The sequence below is a fragment of the Poecilia latipinna genome, unplaced genomic scaffold, assembly GCF_001443285.1.
Source record: "Poecilia latipinna isolate Pla-1442-1.1 unplaced genomic scaffold, P_latipinna-1.0 Scaffold573, whole genome shotgun sequence".
Lineage (NCBI taxonomy): Eukaryota > Metazoa > Chordata > Actinopteri > Cyprinodontiformes > Poeciliidae > Poecilia > Poecilia latipinna.
In genome coordinates this window covers 533,131-555,260 of record NW_015113189.1, presented here as the reverse complement: position 1 = coordinate 555,260, position 22,130 = coordinate 533,131, and the positions used below count along the sequence as shown (strand labels likewise).

The following is a 22,130-nucleotide window of genomic DNA, read 5'->3' as shown; positions in this document are numbered from 1 at the left end:
TGCAGGAGACATTGTGGGGAATTATAAATCATCTCAGCTCAACCAGACCAAAAGCTTTTTAAACATTTGCAGGAGACGTTTGATTATAAGATCAGGTCATTCCAGTCGGCCTTGGTCTGCTTCGCATTCCCTTTAATGTGTTTTTTATTGTTGCTTAATTTATCCTGACATCCATTCAGCATTCTCACGTGGTTTAAACATTTTGCTGCAGCTGCAGGAAATACAAATAAACACAACAGAGAGAAGACTTTAAACTAATTCAAAATACAATTATAGCTGTCTACAGTAATTATTCAGACATCAGATATGCCATAATATGCACAGTGGAAACTGTTTTTGCAGATTTCAAAACTGATTTCACTGTTTGGAGTACAGCCAATCATCATCATCAAGGAAAATAAATGGCCCTCCTGGATTGGTTACAAGTGCCATCCAATAACATGTCAGGTGATGTACTTGGATATTTCAGCTTTTCAATTTACATTTTATTTGGAATATTTTTACTTTTAATACTTTACCTATTCTCTGAATAGGTAAACCAAGGAATACTGGCCTGCAGGTAGATGGTGGTCTACAGATGGAATCTTGTTTGAGGAGTTTAATTTTTATCCTGATTTAGCTACATCATAAATAACCTGACATGTTTTCTTTTGACAAGGTGCAGCTGAAACTGTTATGTTTACATACATTTTATTTAAAAAACATTTTTTCTCATGATCTGACAATAAATCAGACTAAGATTACTCAAATTAGTTATATTTCCTAAATGTCAGAATCATAACAGACAGAATTGTTTCAGATTTGTTTGCATACATTAAAATAACCAAATTTTGAATAATTTGGAGTCTGGATGATGACGTCATGACTTTGTAAGTTTCAGAGTAATTGACACCAGTTAATAATATTACAGAAAGTAATAATAGAAAAATAATACTAACATAAATAACCTTTTTTGCTAAATAATAAAGATGTCCAACTCTGAGCTATAAAATGAAACATAACGATGAAGAAGTGCATTAATTTTGTGTTTTTTACACATCCAAACGGGAATATCCTTGTGATGTCACGGTTAGCTTAACAGCAAGAGAATGTTGGAGATAAATTATCCTTAATTTGTTCTGAACTGATCTAATTCCATTTAGCACAGTGTTCAGTTGGAGAGGCTTTCATGGAGTCATTATTATGAAGCTGCAGCTTGAATAAACAGATCTTTATGAGCAATTGACAGCCCATAATCCACCAACGTCAGCAGTCAAGTGCATCTTTTCACAGTGAAGCGTGCAGCTGCTGCAGTGTAGCTTCCTTTCACTCTTTATTATGAGAGATAGGAAATCTTGCTAAGACTTTAGGGTCAAAGTAGGAGTCCAAGTCAAGCTTCAAGTCTTTAGGCAGCAGGTGAAATAATCTAAAATCTACTCGTTGTCCCAGTTTGGAAATGTTTTATTGTACAACATCCACCAGCAGGATGTCACCTGATCGTCTTGGTTGGATCAGGAGTCCTGATCTGTTTTCAGATTAGAACCAAAATAAACTGCATTGAGGTCTTCAGGTGAAATTTGAAAATGTATCCATTTATCTCCATATGGAAATAAAATGACATTTATTTAATGTGGATTGGAGATCAGACCACTAACCTTCTACGTGCTTAATAACCATTTTATTCCGTTAATATAAGATCGCTTTTATCCTTTGTGTCTATAATCCATAACAATTTTAATACTTCACCACTCAGACATCACATCTTCATGCTCTTTATTCATGTTAAAGGGAGAATTAGAGTTTGCGTAGTACAAAGATAATTTTGAGGATAATGGGAGTTTTAAAAAGGAGAAATCGTGCAAAGTGCATTAACACTGGGACCTCCACTTGAGAGACGAATGAAGAAATTGCATCTGGGAGAAAATTTTGGCCTCATTTTGTCATTTTCAGCAGCTAGGGGAGGTGTGAGTTATTCATTTGAGTTTTGCCTTGCAGTGGATTTCCAACCTGATCTGCTGAAGCTTTTTGCTCACAGAGCCTTTGATTTTGATACGTTTAACCTTGGCATCCATAATTAATGTATGTAAATCTAATTTTACCAGAGCTACTGAACACATAATTGCATTTTAAAGCAGAAGCAGGCAAAACATTGACAGAGCTGTTGACTCAATCTTTCGGAGTTTGATCTGCTTTATCGCCTAAGAAGTCTAAAAGTGCGTCCTCCATTTTAGACGCGTTGTTACCTGGAGCTGAATTATAATTACCTGTTGACTGTTTATTCCTGAAGAGTGTTGATTACTAATTTGATGGCTGGTGTCAGACTCAACAGGGTGCTCTTTTTATGTGTACCTAGCATGCTCTGGGGAAATCAGTGGCATTCAGCATACTTAGCAAGGCTAATAATCTCTTCTTCAAGTAATTAAACGGCAGACTTAGTCTCTTAGCAAGTCTACTGTCATTTCCCCCAGATTCTCAGGACATTTTCTCTTGCATTGCATGGGGATTCTGTGTGCACTTTGGTAATTAGTAAAGTGAAACTGGAACATCCCACATGCAACATAAATCATCACGGCCTGATGAGTTAAAAAGCTCCGTATCAATTGTCCTAAAAACACTTTCAAGAAGACTTTGAAACTCTAGCTACAGATTCGCATGTGAATCGGACTGTCACATGCACAGCGAGAAGCACGCTGCAAGATTCTCGCTGAACTTAGATGGTAATGATGTTCTACAAACTCTGAATTCTCAAGAGAAATTTTTGATGCTGTATTCATGTGTCTTTAATACTCGTGTCACAAGATCTTTTTCTGGTTATTAAGTTTTATTTGAAGTGGTAAAATGCCTATGTTTGGTGATTGACTGATCTAAAACTAAAGTTTTTGTATGGGTGGCTATATGGTGCACACAATGGGACACACATCTTCCTGTCCACAGAATATTCATATAAATATCTCAGAAAGGTGTTTTTTGGTGAATATGAAGGCTGGCCTTTGTGTTACTTCTGGTCTCCAGCTTGTTAAACCTTCTTAGGTCTTTGGCTGTGAAGGTGCTTAGAAAAGTCTTGTGCAAACTCTCAGGGCAAACCCTGGAAAACCAGGACGTTCTGAAGAAACAGTCTGCTCTGTCCCTTCTTGTGGACAGCGTGGCTCTCTCAAATCCAGTCTGTTGTCCAATTTATATCCCTCCATCTCCACTTCCTCCTTTGTCATGATGGAGGTTGTGTTCCTGCTCTTCAGAAATCCTCCTGACTCTATAACTCTTCTAAAAATCTTGGAAATTTGAGTTTGGCCTAGCAAATGAGGTTTTTCTGGACTTGTTTTCTGACTTCCTATATGAGTCATTTTGGTAGGCCTTCTGTTATTTCCATTTGTGAATAATGGCCTTCTACATTTTTCACTCACATCTCAAACTCTGAGAAATAGCTTTGTAACCATTGTTACATTGTTGCAAGTCAAATTTAACTCAGTATTCTGTTGTTAATTACAATCTGTTCACGACTGAACTTTTCCACGTTTGATCAGTTTATTCTTTTATTGCAATAAGTGAAATCATGTGAAAACTGCTTTTTGTATTTGTCTTATCTGAGACAAAAATAAAAAAGATAATAGGAGTAGGCAAATCAGTTTTAAAGCAATTATTTTATTAAAGTTATTTTTAATATTTGTTTGAATAGATCCCTAAGTGGGTTTGTGCTTTACCTGACCATAATGAATGAATAATGCTTGAAAGTTTAAATATTTACCTTGTCACTACTGTCTCAAGCAATTAACTAAATGGTATGCTGTATTTTAATCCTATAGGGCCAAAGAACGTGGCAGAGATTTCCTTTCATTAAATTGATGTTTACTTTAGAAAACCAATTAAAACGTGTTACAAAGCAAGACGCTGTGGATTTTTATGCCAACGTTTTGTATTGAGACTGAAGCAATAAAAAAAAGAAACTAATGTTGCTTCTGATTTTTATAAGTAGCCAGCTTGTATAACACAGAAAATAGCCAATAAACTCATGGATAAATGTGGTTAGAAATGTCAAGAATTAGTACATTAATATAGTTTACAATTGCATGCAACACGTTTTCAAAGAGCTGCAATATTGATCCAATTTATATCTGAAGACTCATCCTGACGTAACTCACTTCTGACCTCATTATATTTTTGTACATGTTGCCTGGAAGGACTAAAACGTAGCAATAGGTGAAATATCTGCAAAGGTTTTAAAGATATAGCTGTTGCATTCAGTTACTGGTTGCAAAGTTTATTTTTATAGTGTTTTGAGCCACAATGCAAAGCCAAAGGCAAATGTCCACATGTGTGGACATTAAAGATTAATAATATTAACTTCCTTCTTCATGTTTTTCATCCACTTTGTGCAACACTCCTGTTCCACAATTTGAAAGGCTCCATTTTAATTTTAGTTCTTTAAATATGTTTCTTGTTACTGTAGCTCATTTAAAAATTAAAATTTTTTTCCATAGGAAATTTACAATCTTGGGGCAAACTTGATTGGTTGATTTTGGATCAGGGGGTTCTTTCTTGATCAGCTCCTCTGTTTTGCATAGGAATCTGAATTTGTCGTCAGCTTTTTTTTTTCCAAACAGTTTCTTTATCAGTGGAGACTTAAAATGTTGGTTCCTGGGTGTTCCTGAACCTCCAGTTGTTGTTTTTTTTTCCACCAGTGGGCTGCAGTTTGGGTCCTGGTCCGCCTCAGTGTGAGGAGGTGCTGGTGAATAGCACATAGCCGGTTTGAACAAAGCTGACGCCATCTGGGTCAGTTTTCCCCTGACTCCTAATTGAAGGCGAGGGGCAGTAACGTCCGGCTGATGGAGACGACGGCGGAACAGCAGCAGGATCCATGACTGAAATGGGAAATGAAACTGTTGAGGTGTAACAGGAAGGCTGAAGGTCAAGGGAAGGTTGAGGGGTTTGTGTGTCTCTGGGTGGGGCTGGAAGATTCTGGATTTGTTTTTTAACTGAACCTATAAAAGAATGTGTTCAGTTCATTTGCCACACACATGATCTCTGCTTGAAACCTGTGAACTTCTTTATCACTGACCATAGTTTATTACTCTTCTGATGGAGCTTGTTCCCCAGCTCTGCACGTCGGTGTTGTTCCTTATCTTGACTTTGGGATGTTTTTGTTCACTCTTCAGTAATTTCCTGTCTCCACCCTTGAAACCTAGTGTTTTATTTGTTCAGATCACTGCTGACCCAGAGTTTATCGGGATTTACCTCAGTGTCACGGTGGGGAAGGTTTTGTCCATATTTAAAGTTAAGTCAGTAAAACCATCAGTTATGGCACTAATATCCTTTCCAAGTGGCTTCTGTCTCTCGCCATTCTTTTAAAGGAGGAGTATTTTACATATATTCCCAGCTACATATTGCCATTTCATAGAAAAATCAAGTCATTGCGTCACCAACAGTTGATATACATACTGTATGCTGTGTATATAAAATATGATATAAAAGAAATTTGACTTCGTAATTTTACCAATTGAAGTGGGGCTTCTGTCTCTTTAAGAAGCTTCTACTCTTTCCAACAATCAGCCTTCAGCATGTCATCACAACATTGACAAGCTCAGCTGCTGAAAAGCTCAGCAGATCAGCAGGTTTGCTAATTGCTGCTGCTAGTCTAGAGGGAGCTGAGAGGGAACAAACATGCATGACAAGAATCAAAGCAACACTCCAAAAAATGTCTGTTTTTGATGAGGGAATAACATTATAACATGATGTAAACTCCAAAAAAGTAAATTTTACATAACACCCCCCTTTAAATCACAAGTTGAAAAAAAAAGATTCAACTTCAGGAAGGCAGAGAGATGAGGTTTTGATCTGCCTTTCTATGAATAGGTTTTGCAGATGACTGGTATGCATCATTAATGTCTGCATAAGACAAATGCAAAGATTTATAGGCTTTGGTGAAACAGTTGACATTCATTTTAAATGTTAAAGGCGTACTAGAGACATGCCGTTAAAATCTCCATATATTGTCACTATTGTTATTCACAGACATTGGTTTCAGATCTTTCAGCTCTATGAAGCTCAACAGACTGTATTCCCGATGCTGTGACTGACTGCTTGTCAGCGCTCCAAGTTCATCCATCCTATTTGCTAAAGATCTCACATTCCCCATAGTGAATAATGGAAAGAGATGAACTGAACTTCCTCTTTCTCTCCCTCTATTTTTCTGCTGCTCTAGATCCACAACCCCGTTTCAACTTTGTAGAGATTTGGGATTTTGCAATTTAGGCATTTCTTGAGCTTTTTTCGAGATGCTTGTAAATGACTCTCTTGTTGATCATGGCAGGTGGTAATAAAAAAGAAAAACAGAAACAGCAACGTTTCAACCCAAAAAATGGAAAAATCTTAATAACAAACAAAGTAACTGCAACATGCCGACATTTTTCGTGGTGCTATACAAGAAATCCACTAAAAATATTGTTCATATTTAACTTAACTGTAGTTTAATAAAACTATAATGCACACACTTTTCATTTGCGCCAAACTGGATTTTCCTTTTTAATTTCCTATATATAACTGGTGTATATATAAAAAGATTTGTATATTTTTATTTTGATAAAAGCATACTGAATAAGAGCCTGAAGTAAGACCTTTAGAAAATCCTTCACGATTTTGTTAATTTGCATTCTCCTTCATCCATCACTTAGAAATGAGCTTTGTTCCTGTTTCATTATGAAGAAAGTGTTGCTGGGAGATAAGTGGGTGGCCTGCATGCTGCATTACACCTAAGAGGCGGCGCAGATCAGATTAGATCGCCCGATAGCAGAGAAGCGGCTTGTTGCTGTGTGTTATTATGACCAGATGCAGAAATCTGATTCAATAACACGTGGCCTTTATCAGCATCACCCCTGAGAAATATGAATTTAAAGGCTTTTTATTTCCTCCCGTATCTCACAGCGCGAGTCAACAAGTGACACGCCTATCTGTGCCCGAAAGCGATTACAGTCGGGATGTTAGGATCGTCATTACAAAACAATTTCAGAGAAGAAATGTCTTTAGAACCATAAATCTGGAGTGTGTGCTCTGCTTCTGCCATCTAGTGGCGACACAGGAGCTTATTATGATGCTGGTGTAACATTGTGGGTTTTCTGATAACATTTTGAAGATAATTTAAAGTTTGTACAGCCGTAAAATGATCAGTTTAGATATGAAAACATCATTTATTTGTTTACCACTTTAATTTTTAATTTTGTTGTTTTTTTCAGGGTAATATTACTGTGTTAATAAGCTGTGGAAAACAGATGAGGACTAAAAAACCTCTAAAACTGGTTTATTAAAAATGCTGGGGGGGGTTTCTATATAACACAATGCAGATAATGCAGATAATTTACTAAATTCTACCCCAACAGGCACACCACCACTCCTTAAAACTGAATACTTAAGCAGAAAATAACATAATAATCTGCCCGTAAGTATCTACAATTTGTTCCACTGTTTTGTTTCTTTTTCTAATTGAGAAAATTAAATTATGACATGTGAAATTAGTGCCACTGTACACAAAATAACTGCTTCACTCCAACTTCCAGCTTTAACTTTTGCATCATTTACTATAAAAGGCAGATTGGGTCTCTGTGGTTTGCAGGATTACAAGCCATGGAGACTACTTTGCCATGTTTGATATAATACCTGACATTAAAAACTAATTTTCCTAAAGGTACTAATAAATGTTAAGCACCTGCTTCTTCACTTAAACAGATGGAAAAGGTTGTATAGTTGCACCATGAAAAGACATATTTCCTGGAAGATAAAAATGAGAGGGTCTCTTACGTCCTTTGTGCTGACATTCATTATTTCAGTACTACAATTATGGCAGACCCAACTGCTGGCAGTAAAGTGTCTTTAGGGAGAAACGTTTTAAGTAAAAAATGTTCTTAAAGGATAATAAGGAAGAGAAATCTCAGCCAAATGATTACATCAGAGTTACCAGTGGACTTTGGTTAAAACTGTGACTCTGCAGTATGTAACTTTTACAAAAATGTGCTTTTTTTCCGTATTTGTTAAAACTGTCACCATGTCGAGACAGTCTGGTATGAGACAAATAATCTGTAAAAAGATAAACTCCTCCAGCTCCTACTTAAACTACTATTGCTGTGTGCACTAACAATCAAAAACAACTAATCAGAGCCAGGAGGAGGGGCTTAGTGCTGTCAATCAATAATACTCAATGTGTTAATGGCACAGAAACAACTTGCTGTTCCAGGAAAAAAACATCATCACTGGCTATGCTAACTAGCATTAGCATTTGTTGTAGGCTACATTGTGGTGAACCAGCTGTTGCATAGCAGAGATCAAGGCATATGAGGTGAGCAGGAGAGTGATTGACAGCACTAAAGCCCTCCTCCTGGCTCTGATTGGTCGTTTCTGAATGACTGGTGTAATTCTGAAGTTATACTGGGAGCACTGGGAGAAGGCAGAGGAGCTCAGTTGTTTCACAAATTATGTCTTTTAACCCTTTCATGCATGAATTATGATTTTTTTTCAAAGCGTTTTTGGTTTTCTGAGGGCATAAAAAAGGTGGAAAAAATTTAGAAGCAAAAAAAATTCTAGAATATTTTCTAGGTTATTTGAAGAATACATCAGTATTATTATTTTTGTTTACCTGCAAGAGTAGAAGAAGGGACTGGATATTTCTGAGTTGGTTGGCATTCTTTTTCGTTTGTCGGCCATATTGGATTTAACAAATATTTTCTTGCACTTGCAGCTGATGGCCAGTAGTTGGCAGTATATTTAGTGTCCACTTCAGTGGTCTGTGGGCATTTATAACTTAAAAATCCATAAGAAAAACAAGAAAATGGCTTTTAGATAGCTGTCCTCTGCAGTGACCGCTATGCATGAAACATAATGCTCATGTTAGGAAACATGTAAAAAATATAAACATATTTTAGAAAAGTTACCTTTTTGGATTAAAGAAAATATTTCCTACAATACTAACTCATAACCACAGGTTCTGGTAAGAACCACCGTGTTTTTCTCCAGTGAGATGAAAACTTCACCATCACAGCTCCGTCTGCAGCAGAGTTATCACCTCATTGGCAACACCTGTCATCATTAGCTTCACATCAACATGAGCAAAGCTGAGGGAGGCAGCCGTAATGGACTGGTTCAACTGCTGATGCAATAAATCGAGGAGCCATGGAGATGAAACAAGGTTAGATGTTTTGATCTCCTCCTCCTTAAATCTAAAAAGAAGAATTTTATGACGCACTCTTTCTATTTTTAGTAAACCAGCTTTATCTAACCGACAGTGAAAAATGTTTCTGATTCAAAGTCCAGAAAGTGGATGCACTTAAAAACACACTCAGAGTTAGACTTATTAGGGTGCAAGTTCAGTTCAACAATTTATAGCTGAACTGAACTTTTCTCATTCTGCTCAAGCATGCCTTGTTTTAGCCTTAATTTTAAAATGCAAGGTTACAGTTTACAGGAATAAACATTTTTCATTGCTGAAGTTTTATTTCCCACTCAACGTAGACAAAATGTCAGTCATTTGGTACATCAGTGCAGCAAATTATTATTCCTTTTTCCTGCTTTCTTTAGATTTGAACAGATACTAGAAAGAATCTATTCCTCAGTTGTACATTTTGAAAGATGTGGAGACTTTAAATGATCCAAAGAAAGATAAATGGGTTCCACATCCAGAGGCAATTTCGTTCCTTTCCAGCTGAACTGATTCTTATTTCTCTCTCTTAAGCCGAGATACAAACTAGAATGACTCATTTAGACACTCTGCTGTCTAAAACGTACATTCATACTTAATTCAGACTCTGTTATATTCTAATAAATCATCAGTATGAGCCTCCACTGAGGGTCAAATGAGTCTGGCTTCTAGCACCAGCTGTACTTAAAGTGTTTGAGAAACAATATGAAGCAAAAGGACTAGAATGGAAAACTGGAGATGTTAATTTTAGTCATCAATTTAGTTTTCTAGTCTCTCCATGGTTAGATTAATGTTTCCTTTTCTTTTACAGGGAACATGTTTATCTTTACAGCTGTGATTCATTGGTGCCTCATGCTCCACGACGCAACGCCAAATATGTGAGTAAAAAGCCTCGTTATTTATATCTGACTGAATGATTTGTTGCCTCATAATACAAATAACACTCAGTCTCTGCACATAGTCTACATGGAAATAAATAGATGAACTCTTTGCTTTCTATGATCTACTTATTGTGGTGCATGAAAATGCTCTGCTCAGCGTAGTTACTAAAACAGCATTGCCTGAATATTGGAACATAAATAATATGATAAACATATTTATGACATAAAATAATATAATTTTTTATTTTTTATCATCTACAAACTGTTATATTCTGTCATGTTATCTGCATTATAAATCATAATATGATGTAAAATACCAACAGATTTAATCTCTTTTGACTAAAGGTCAGCTCTAAAATATTAGATGACTCTTTTATTCATTAATATTCTTGTTGCATGTCAAATCTGAAGCTCCACACTAAGAAATGAATCGGTTAACTTTTTGGTAAATATGCAATTATCTTGTCTTCTGGGCCCTTAAGTTGCTACCTTACAGAGTTAAAACAAAACATTTTTTTCTATAAAAATAAGTCCTAAGAAACATATTAGTTTGATTTTTGTCAGATGTTGTGTTCAGTTTCATCTTTCCCTTTCTGGTCTAATGAAACATTTAGTTGTTTTACAGATGAGGACAGATGTTTTATGTGCTTCCTGCAGCCTCTATGAACACAAACAAGCTTGTAAATTGCACCATATTTTGTTCATCCATGATGAATGGGGATCAATTTCCACCCTTGGCACACCTTCAAATATAACGTGGCTCCATTTTCTCAGCAGAGCAGCTTTGGTAATTAGAAAAGTAGTTACACACTTTAATTGAATCTGCCAACTGCAGAGTCTCAGGCTGCCTGCAGAAGTAAACAGCTGGTTTTAATGGTGGATCTTCCATTGCTTAAAACTGACATCACAGGCACAATAATTGGCTTCTTATCTTTTTAATTAAAATATTTTCATAATGTTTAATGGAGTAAAATAAAAATAATACTTTTCCAACTAGTTTAGTCTTCAGTAACATCTTGCCTCAGGTTTGTGTGAAAAGCACACTGAACAAAAGTTACTGTAAATGCTGAATTATTAATAAAATTTGGGGTAAAGTGTGCACTGTTTAATCCCACACTGGAATATTTTATTGGCTTTGTGTCCAAACTTTGGTTTGTCTTTAGACAACAAGAGTCTAGTCATCCAGTCATTAATGCAACAACTATGTCAGTAAAAACATTGATGTTTATATTATTGTTTGCACAAACTTCCGTGAATGATTAAATCAAAGAAGTAATAATGTTAATTCTTCTTCCTGTGACATTAAACAGTTTTGCATTTTCACAGCTAGATGTCACTAAATCTCTGCGTTGCACCTGTAAGTTAGTTGCAGTCAATATTAAACTGCAGAAACGCCAAGAAGCTGACCTTTGACCTATGAGAGCAAATGTACGGTTTCTGACAGTAAAGGTTGCGTTTTAAGAAAGACAGGTTAACGTTGGCCGGCTCTTGTTTTGTATTGAGCATTTCAAAGTCTTTGCCAGGTTTCTGTCACTGACATTAATCCGTCCTCAGGGCCAAATACCAGCAGAACCCGGACAGAGGAGATAACTGACGGGGGGAGAACTCTTAAAACCCCGAGCCAAGGACTTCTGGCAGAGTTTCTGATGCATTTGTGACTGCACTGGAGTCTATAATGGAGCCAAGGTAAAAGCACACATTAAACATTACAATGTAAAATCTCTAAGGAAGCAATAACAATAATTAAAGTTTGAGTCAGCTTCCTTTATTATGGCACTTTGTACATGACAAGTTACAAAGTCAACATTCTCGGTTTAGTTCACACAGCTCAAACTCCGTCGCATGTGACAAAAACAAGTTAACAAATATGGAAAGTGTTTGATGCTCACATTCAACACAAAATGTGTTTATTCCTGATCTGCATTGTCAGTAGGTTCAGATCTTTCAAGTTTTAATATAGTACTGGCATGCCAAAGAAAAGCTCATAGTTGCTACAAACACTCCTCCCCTCTTGTCCTGTTCTGGTGTTTAAGTTATGAAAAAACAAAAACAAGGTCCACTGACGTTCTGCATAAAAAGTTCTTCAGTTCAAACATCTGTTCTTCAGCCAAAAATACAGATATATTCAAGAAACTGTACAAAATCCATTCCGATTTGCAAAACAGGGACGACGTTGACGTATGTTGACACGCACAAACCGCAACATCCATCCACAGAAAATGTGTGCACAATGTTTTTACAGTCAAAATGACGAAGGTAAACAGGTTGCATTGAAGTGCTACGACATCGTTCGTTGGCACACCAGGAGTAACATTTACAGTTTTTACATCTGAGAGTAAGTAAACTGTCGACATGCATTTTCTAAAACCAGCTCGGCGAAAAATATCCCCGCATTCCATCTGGATATTTCTTTAATTAGTAGCTTAGTGATTAAGCTGCATCATGACTTGTCAGATGTCTTTCTCCTCTGCAGTGGATTGTGCGACAGGCTCTTGTTCTGTACATGATGCATGAGCAGCAGGAATAAACTGGAAGCATTCAGCAGCTGCTGTTTAGTAAAGCTGTAGAACTAAAAAAAAAAAAAAATCATGCTACTAAAAGCTGATATGTTGCTGTAAAGTTCAACGGTGTGAGGAATAAAATGTTTGAGATAAGGTTCAAAATTGAACTTGTGCAAATTAAAAGCATTCTACATGCTGTAAACTTTAGCAGAAGACTTTTAAAAGGAAGTGATCTAATTTGAGATGTTTGTCTTTCAGGAAAACTGAGATCTCTTCTGTTTGGACGCGAATTCAGTAAGTAGAAATTGTTCTGAATATACACATTTTTAAGAGTTGGTAATTATGAAACCAAATATGCATAAACATAACATGCAAAACTATTTATTACTTTGAGAAATTAGGCAATCAAATGGTCAGCCTTGCTGCAAAACTGAGGTATTTCTTTGCCTTCGTCTGCTTGTGGTGCTGCTGTAAATGAGATGGCCCTCGGTCAGTAAACTCTCTGGGCTGGCCACCAGCCTGGGGGTGTAGAGGTATTGGCTGACGAGAAGACCAGTGCAAGGGTTGGATGCTTCAGAGGACTTTCCAGGGGGTTGTGGGTATTGCGTTTAGGTCCGCATCCAGCTCAGAGGCACCCAGAAGGAATCGCGCTCCAATCTTTCCAAAATGCCGCGCAGTTCAGCGCAAGCACTGGCCGAGTCCTCCTTGATGAGGACGCGGTCCACCAGGTGTCCGTACTGCTGGTCGATCTGAACGGCAGACTGGCGCATTTCCTGCAGGTCTTCATCCTGAGGAGGAGGAAAAGATAGCTGTGGTACGCACTCAGCAGGACTGAAATTACACTTGAAAATCCAAGTTCCTAACTTAGCCTAAACATTCCTGCCAATGAGTGATTCAGTCAGCTGCTGAAAGTAACGAGTCGACGGAAAATCCTCTACTAGTGAGGAATGAATCTATCATAAGATCCAGGCTGGATTAAGTGAAGTGTGCCATGATGCTGAAACTATACAACATCTTTTTGATCACATTGTAAAAGTTTTCCTGTCTACTCCTAGTGTTTAAAAAAATTATTCAGTCTTTATTTTGCCGGAATAAAAACCTATTGAGAGTTTAAAAAAAAGGTAGTCCTGACCAAAAGGCAACAAAACATACAAAACATTTTGTCACTTGAGGAGCTACTTTTAGGACCCTGTGGAATCCATTTTGTATTTTCTTCTGCACAATTAATATTTGAAACAAAGAGAATTCAGAAAAATAAAGGCAAGATAGATGGCTCCACTAACTTTAGCCCTCTACAGTTGCTTATATAGAAAAAAGAAAGTAACTCCTAATAAAATTAGTGTATTGTAGTTCAGGACCTTTTATGTAGTTAAGATTTGTAGAACAATTGCAAATAAGCATATAATGTATGACTTCAACATTCTCTTGCAGATAAAAATACCACTGCACATGTGTGTCAAACATTAAATTTGTTTTCTTTTATACAAATCAGTCTGTGCTGTTTTTATTCACTTGTCAAAGTTATAAAATAAGTGAAGAATCCTGCCCAGCTTATTAAAAGGGCTCCTGAACATGAGCAGTACTTACCGTAAGGCGCCCGTGTTCGCCCCCTCCTGGTGAGGTGGCCGCACTGCGGCGACGCCGGCTCTCGGGAATCCGAGGTTTGACAAATATAACATATGGCTTGAACTCTCCAGTTCGTAGCCTCTTCAGCGCCTGCAGTGAAGACAGATTTACACACAGAGGTCAGGAAGAAGAGGCGGATCGGCAAAGTCGAGAGGGAAATGTCAAACTGTTTGCTGAACACATGTGACGAGACTGCAGCGTGTAACTCATTCTGACATGTTATGATAGAATATTTTGGTATCTGTTCTGAACATTCAAAAATAATATAAAAAAACCCCATCCTTCTCACCTCAGGCTGCACGTCAACTATACACATCTTATTCTTGGCTTGAACAGAGCGGATGGCCTCTATACTGGTGCCGTACTGGTTTTCCTTGTACTCCCCATGCTCTATGAATCTATGGGGGGAAAGAGAATAGATATTTTACCCAGAGTAGATGACGGTTCTGGTTTCTTCCATTTTTATAAATTCAGATCAGTTACACAAAGAAGTTGAAGTGAACAGCTAGCTTGAGAAAAGCTAAAGTACACTTTTTCTAAACATGAGATTGTGGTAAACTATCTATGAACCTTTACACTGTTGCTATGTTTGCATTGGGTGGATATTAAAGAAGCCAATAGAGGAAGTGACGCTCTGCAAATGATCCTCCTGTGCAAAACCACAAGCATAGAAAATTATTTTATGTTCTGCTAAAAAGATGGAAATGTTTTCTGAATTTAAATCAAGAACATTTTACCTCTGAGTTTGTGAATGAATCAAACATTAACAGATTACGCCCCCTGTGCACAAAGCTAGCATAGTTAATCACCACGGTAGCTCACACACTCATTTTCTCAAGTCTTGACCTGATTCTAAGTCAAATCTAATATTTCTTGACTTGTTTACATTGCAGGCTTACATCCCAATCTCTAGCATGTACTCAGCAACTGATGTTAAAGGCAAAAATATTATTGTCTAAATGAAAACATGCTATGGATGCTATTTGCTGCCTTATTTTGAACAGAAACACTAAATCATGGTTTCAGATGAGCTGCTGTAAATGTTTTGAACATAATACTTCAAAACATTGAGGTGGTTTAACTATGAACCAGTTCTTATACTTAAGACACCTCAAATGTAAACATCGAAACAGCCTGAAGGTTCATAAAATAGCATCAACCTGACGGCTGCAGCAGTTCTGAGAATGGAGTTGTTAGTTTCAGCCCTAACCTAGACTTCATGGTAGTTCTTAACTGTATGTTAGACATTAACTGTTTAAAAAAATTTAATAGGGACCAACTTAAAAAAAATAGGATCATAAATGTTTAAATAAAAATCCCTGATGCAGGAAAAACCTACTTGTTGTTTAAAGCGTCTGCATCAAACTGCTGTTTGGTGACAAAGTGATACTCCACTCCGTCTTTCTCATGAGGTTTCTTAGGCCTGGTAGTATCTGTGTTAACATTGACAAAAAGAACAGGGAACATTTCGCTTGTCGTTGCTCGATTCTGTTGGACCGCAGAGTAAAAATGCTGACACTTACGTGGAACAGCTACAGCATAACGATGTGGGTTTTCAGCTATCACTCGCTGCTTCAGCTCATTGATTCGTGCCCCAAGCGAACCTTGGAGAGAGATGTTGAGAACATATTGTGGTAATATTTGCATGTCATAAATAAAGACTGAGTCTGTGTTTAGAGGCTCTGACTTACCGATCAGAACCACCAGCCGCGGCCTCTCACCAGACCTGTGCTGGTAGCGGGTCACCTCCTCGTAGGTCAGGAAGTCTGTCTCTCCGATCTCCGAGTCCTCTCCGGACGATCCCTGCCGATCCTTACGACTCAGCCGGAAGCTTCTCCGTAAACCAGCTAGAGCAAGAAGGAGCAGCTCTGCTCAGCTGGAGCACACACACACCGCTCCTCACACACAGCTTGAGCATCACGAACAATGTCAGCATCATGCATTATCAAAACATTTGTCGAGGTGCATATATGCCCGATCAGAAGAAGTTGTTGATGGTGTGAATTTTGAGATTTCATGCTTCAGAGAATTTTATTACATGCAACTAACCAAAACCTGCAAGTTTTGGTTCCTTTTAACAAAGACATTTCATTGACAATATTAACATCGGTCACTTTTTGTTCAAGACATGCTGCTTTGCAAGAGGTTACAGTGTTGAGGCAGGACACAGAGGACAGCCTGGCCCAGGGAGACCCCGCACTGAAACACAGGGATTAACCGCAGGGTCTCCCACGGCCAGAACGGTCTGGACTCCCCTCCCCCCGTCAGATGCTTGAGCCGGCCACTGTACCTGAATAAAATTCCCAGGAAAACACCTGGCCACAGGAGGGCGCCACTGCTTTACACTTAGAAGAGACTATAACCGGTGTTAGAGCATCACACAACCCAGCCTCACACCTCCACATAAAGGTGAACGAGCAACAAACGTGCCTGGTTGAGTGTGCAATGCGTCCAACGCAGGAGGGCCCTCGTGAGGGTGGGGGAGGATGTGAAGGGGAGCTGGTTCTAGGGAGGGGAGGAAAGGGTGGAGCAGCGCACTGACCACAACAACAGGGGCAGTTAGCTAGAAGCAGGGCACAGGGGAAGGGGGGGTTCAGGAGGATCCAAACACTGAGGCAAAGACAGCAGGAAGAGGAGGGAGGGTTTACAGCTTCAAGCAGGTCGACAGGAAGCACGAATACGGGTCGTTAGGGTGTTTCATGTCACAGCAAATGTGTGGCATCAGGCTTTCAGCTGTGTTTAGGTCACGCCGTGTGCTCAGCGTCATTCGGGCAGCGGGGCAGGGCGGGAGAGCAAATGACGTTCAAGTTTAAGAAGGGAGATGGAGGGAGGAGGGAGAGCTACAGAGGACGCTAATGCATTAGCTCCACAAAATCACGTTAAGGAGAAGACTGCATCTCAATCATACATACCCATTCCCTGGCTTTCTGTTTTGAATACATGAAATGTAATAATAGTGCATTATTTTATGAAAAAAACTAGTTTTCATTTCAGAATTTAGCCTGGTTTCCATAAAATTTGAATATTAGTAAATTAACCATTTCTAGATTTGGCAAAAAGGGTCTGTGCTTCCCTGACAATATCCAACCCAGGCAACTTAACCTCAGACTTAAAACTTAGGACCCCCTTGAAATGTTTTTACATTTTGTCACATTATAAACTCTTAATCAGCCTAAAAAAAAGTCCTTGTGACCCCAACCCAAAGCCCAAAGGGGAGCAGCACACAGCCAGGCTGCAGCAGGCAAACAAAGCAGAGAGCAAGAGCAAGTCGGAGAAAGATGTGCACACTCTCACCTATGTACTGTCCATTGAAATAGCCCTCACAGTCACAGTCCTCTGTTGGGAGGCAAGCAAGGTAGAGAAGGGGGTAAGCATTGGGTAAGAGACCTGGAAAAATGAAAGAGGATGGAGGGAGGATGGGCTGGGGGTGGAGGAGAGGAGAGGCCCAACAGGAAGCAGACAGCCAGGTGGAGAAGCAGCGTTGCTGGAGGAATGATCTACAGCTGCACCGATCCGATATCAATATCTGAATTGGTCTTGATAATGAAAGGAAATCTAGATCAGGTAATCATGACAATATGCCTGATACATAAGGGTGGATCTATTCAGTCTAAGTCTATGCTTTGTGCTTTGAATGACATTTTTTATTCATTTAGAATTTCTAATTTCACTTTCTGAACCATTTCAAAGGTTTGTTGCAGCTTTTTTACGTGTTTGACCAAAGTAGTCAACCAGTTTCAGTTTCTTATTATTTATTTTACATTGGCTGTTTTACTCCAAACTGAACAAATTAAAGCTGTGTTGTTTTTACATGTTGATTTATGTAAGTGCGTTGTACTGGTGCTGAACTGTCACACAGATGTATAACTCACTACATTTATGTCTGTGTTTAAAAAAACAAAAAACAAACGTTTGAAGTCGATTCAGCACCGTTTTTCTGCATCGGTCAATACTAAACTGAAAATACTAAAAGGTGCATCCCTAGTTTAAGCTCGGTGTCTTTTCCTCATAAAATCTAAACAGAACTCAACGTTATTTACTGGAATTTATTTCACATAAAAAAAAGCTGAATACACACTGCAAAATGGAAAATAAGAGAAGTATTACTCAAAAGAGAACAGAATCTATTTTTGCCTATCAGCCTTTTGCTTGGTTGAACTCATGTCTCCAGTGATGCTTCTCTACTTGTGCATCACCTGCTGCAGTAAACAAGAATCTGCCATGATGCTCCAGCAGCAGGAGGGAAGGAAATCAGCTTCAAGCTGCAGAAATCCCAACGCCTTTCACCCACACACACACTCAACCTTTAAGGCCTCATGATCTGTTGTGGATGGATGAGAGTGTGGCATTCACCCACCTTTGTCGCATCCTTCAGCTGATGCAGAATGCAGCAAAGAAGAATAAACAGGATTAAAGACAGAAAAAGAACCAGATTTTATATACATGACAGCTGATAACAGGCTCCACATACGGCGCTAGGATGACATCAGAGACGAGACGGGAGACACTAATTTTAAAAGCTTATGTCAGGGTTTGGTTGAATGAACTGAGCAGGAGGACCGGAGAGTCCCTGCAGGTTTGCTGCTGCTGCTTAAAGTAGAACGGTGAGCTGCATCCTGCTAAGCTCCCGTCTCCCTGCGGTCCAGGCGTAATCGGATGGGGTACAGTTAATGCACCACAAAACAGCCTCTCCATGTTTGCATGTTGTGTACTACATCAGGTGAGAAGTGTGGTATATTATTGATGCAGGGAACATCTGCTGTTTTGCTGTCTGGAACGACTTGGACTTGGCCAGATGGAGTGAACATTAAAGAGATTAATTCATATCTGTGATCCCTCCTCTACCTCATCCCTTTAAAAACATGCCTGCACCAAGGGATGAACAGTGAATGCTAGTGGATCCAGGAACAAAGGTAGAAGAATGGCAATAAAAATCAATGAAGGTCAATAAACATCTATCAGACATATTATTACATTAGTGACAAAAGAAGAGGTAAAGGTGGGGGCAGCTGGTTGTCAACTGGGATTATGTAAAAATGGAAGATGGCGAGGTGAAATCCTGAGAAGCAGAAACTTACAAGCAGGCTTTTTAGGGGATTTTGGATTCGGTAGCGTGCCCATTTTCATCCTGTAGGCCAGCCGCCTGGAGGGATGTGCAGCATAGAGCCAGAGAGGATAAAGGCAGGCGGAGAACCATCAGGGCAGAGAGGAGAGTAAGCAGAAAGTAAGAGGGGATTGTCAAGAATACAAGACAGAGCAAACATTGACAGATTATGACACAAAGGATTACCAGATTCAGTAACGCAGGACAGCTGTATGTCATGTTGAGCAGTTAAATAGAACTGGGAGGACAAAGCAATGGTTTTTTAGTTGTTGTTTTTTTTTTCATGCTTTATATTTTTAATCTTTTGAAGCTTTCTAGAAGTTTACCTTTGGAGTTTGACTGATCCATAAATTTCCATTTCCACTATTTACACAAACTATTTTTTTTAATTGTTCTCACTGTCGGTGTTTTAGTCTCTATATCATGAAGTTTATGCTTTTTTATGACAACAGTGTTTAGATCTTTGCTTATGACAGTTCAGTTAATGAAAGTACTGTGTTGTAGTTCAGCAACTGAAGGTTTTTTACTCCTAAAAATAACATTAATTTCATTAACTTGAATGACGTATCAGACAAAGATCGAGAATCGGCAGTAAGTTAAGTATTGGGGACAAAAATCTTAATTTTGACATTCCTGCAAAGTATATTCCAGACAATTTTTTCCTCCACTTGTCAACTGTTCTCATGTTTTTTAAACAGAAAAAATAATGAGAAAGCTACCAAAGTCTAAAGAAAAACTTTCAGATAACCTAAAAAACTGTAACAAAATATAATTTCTTTATTTCCTTGTAGATACTGCTGATCATCTGTTGTACTTTTGTTTCAGCAAAAGATGAGTATTTCCTCAAATAGAGAAAAGCGCTCTAAAAACCCACTCAGTAATTTTCTATTATAAATCAAAGCGTATGCCAGTATTCTCATTGTTTAATCCCTAAGATTAATGTAAACTCCACGTATGTATATTTTCTTCTCCACATTCCTGTTTGTTGTTAATCCAGCCGCGGCTGCAGAGTTTGGCAGCCACCTCCCTGCTGAGATCATCTCACCGGTGGATTATGACACTCACAGTATCAGCATGCGCCCGTTCAACGCTGCATTTCTGCTTATTTTTTCCCCCGCTTCTCTGATGCTCCATCTAATCACAGCTGACCTCTGTCAGTGGAACACATGAACGTGGATTTGCAGGGATTACAAACGAACGAATGGAATAAACGGGCGACGTCCGGGTGAATCCGTCAGCGCTGGAGCCGCTGGGCGTTCTCACCTCTCCTGGAACTGTTTGGACGGGATGAGTCCGGCCCGCAGGTTGCTGTCTCCCACGCGTTTGGCCTGCCACCATGTGGGGTCGTCCTGCGTCACAACCTGCAGGATGTCGCCCCGTTTGAAGGGAAGTCCCGCTTCCTGGCAGGGCGTGGCCTTGTCTTCCAGAGGGGTGTAGTCAAACAAGGCTCTCATGTAAACCTGGGGTTTGCAGAACAGCTTCAATGAGCCTACTTTTATTTCAATGTATGTAAATAAAAGTACATGCAGATCCAGTTGGTCATGTTTTCATCTCACCTTGCTCTCCCTCAGTCTGTCCTCCTCTTTGATGGCTGGGATTATCTTTAGAGTGATGGAGCCCTGGGACTGGGACTAAGTCACAAAATAAGGGGCAGAAAAACATGAAGTTCAGTTCTAATTTATTATTTTGGATCAAAATTTAGGGTCAATATACTTTTAGTGAAGTATTTGTAATTCCTAACAGTGACTTTTTGCAAAGAAATTCCATCTTTATTTTCATTTTCTCTGTTGTTTTTTTCATGTTACATCAAGTACTTACAGTAAGTAATTGAAAGCGGTTACTTCCTGCCTGAATTCAACTTCCATGGTGAAAACTTTCATAAGAATGCATAATATTATGCGTGGTCTTCTTACCAACAGCTGACTGATCTCGTCGGGTCTTTTGTGGATCACTGAAACTCCATTTACTTCCCTGAGTTCATCTCCTACATGGACCAAACCTGTAAAAAGTAATAATAAAAATAAAAAAAAACAGTCCAGTGTCGTCCATGTCGAGTCGTATCCTAACATCTGTCTGGTTGTCACAGCAACAGACTCCGGCGGTTTCTATCCTCCACATCTTTTCAGCTGCAGCCAAAACAATGAAACCAAATCTGAGAGAAGATCAATATTCCCTCCGGGCAAAGAGGCTCAGAGAACACATTATCATACGGTCACACATGCATTATGTATGCATTCAGCAGGCAACACTCCTCAGCTCTTTTCTTAACACTAGCAACACATTTTTAATGCTGTAAGAATTCAAGAGGATATTAAAATTTCATGGATATGGGAACTAATTGGTTGATGCACCCAGCATGCACTTGTGTCTGGCTGATATTTCGTGAAAATCTTTATAAGTGTGTATTGCATGATGCAATCTGACTCATGGAGCGCTTTGTGTTTCAGAACCTCTCATGTTTCTCCTGCTGCAGCGTCTCTCTCCTTCCAACTTTGATCATTCTGTCTTTACAGCTTCTTGTTTTTCAGCCCTTGTATTTCTGCATATTTGTTTTTTTTTCTTCTCAATTTCATTTTCTGCAAAAAGAGAAATGCAGTGGCATTTCCCTGCTGATCAGAAACTCTGATCATCATCCTGCCTGAAAAGAAAATCAGATCCACAAGTACAGCTTTTATTTTGCATGTAATTTTTATTTATTGCCGTTTTTAGAATTAGAGGAGCCTCATCTGTGCTCACTATTATTATCTTATCTTTTAATTTTAGAATCCCTTATACTCTAACTTTTAATCACTTTTAAGCAGTAATAAATAATTTGCATTATCAAGTATGTAAAAATCTGACCAATATTTTCAGTAAAATATGCC

The 22,130-nt window shown here is 38.7% G+C and overlaps 1 protein-coding gene and 1 long non-coding RNA gene across 14 annotated transcripts in view; one reads left to right on the top strand and one right to left on the bottom strand.

Moving 5' to 3' along the window:
- Positions 1-8,637: 8,637 nt before the first annotated feature.
- On the top strand, positions 8,638-11,614 carry LOC106953307 (uncharacterized). Its single transcript, XR_001426179.1, has 3 exons — positions 8,638-9,145; positions 9,966-10,032; positions 11,590-11,614. It is a non-coding gene; the product is annotated as an uncharacterized LOC106953307 (long non-coding RNA).
- Positions 11,615-11,778: 164 nt separating this feature from the next.
- mpp3a (MAGUK p55 scaffold protein 3a) overlaps positions 11,779-22,130 on the bottom strand; it is a 34,012-nt gene continuing 23,660 nt past the window's right edge. For 4 of the 13 annotated variants that reach the window (XM_015041953.1, XM_015041954.1, XM_015041952.1 and 1 more), the window contains 14 exons: positions 21,180-21,265; positions 20,823-20,897; positions 20,530-20,726; positions 19,241-19,329; positions 18,520-18,537; positions 17,457-17,498; positions 17,075-17,089; positions 16,453-16,518; positions 15,854-16,009; positions 15,686-15,766; positions 15,502-15,595; positions 14,452-14,560; positions 14,124-14,252; positions 11,779-13,324 (listed from right to left, as the gene is read on the bottom strand). In XM_015041953.1, coding sequence (XP_014897439.1) covers positions 13,145-13,324; positions 14,124-14,252; positions 14,452-14,560; positions 15,502-15,595; positions 15,686-15,766; positions 15,854-16,009; positions 16,453-16,518; positions 17,075-17,089; positions 17,457-17,498; positions 18,520-18,537; positions 19,241-19,329; positions 20,530-20,726; positions 20,823-20,897; positions 21,180-21,265 — 1,337 coding nt within the window. In that variant the 3' untranslated portion in view covers positions 11,779-13,144. The remainder of the gene's footprint in view (positions 13,325-14,123; positions 14,253-14,451; positions 14,561-15,501; positions 15,596-15,685; positions 15,767-15,853; positions 16,010-16,452; positions 16,519-17,074; positions 17,090-17,456; positions 17,499-18,519; positions 18,538-19,240; positions 19,330-20,529; positions 20,727-20,822; positions 20,898-21,179; positions 21,266-22,130) is intronic. The other 9 variants (XM_015041956.1, XM_015041959.1, XM_015041955.1 and 6 more) reach the window with 9 other exon arrangements.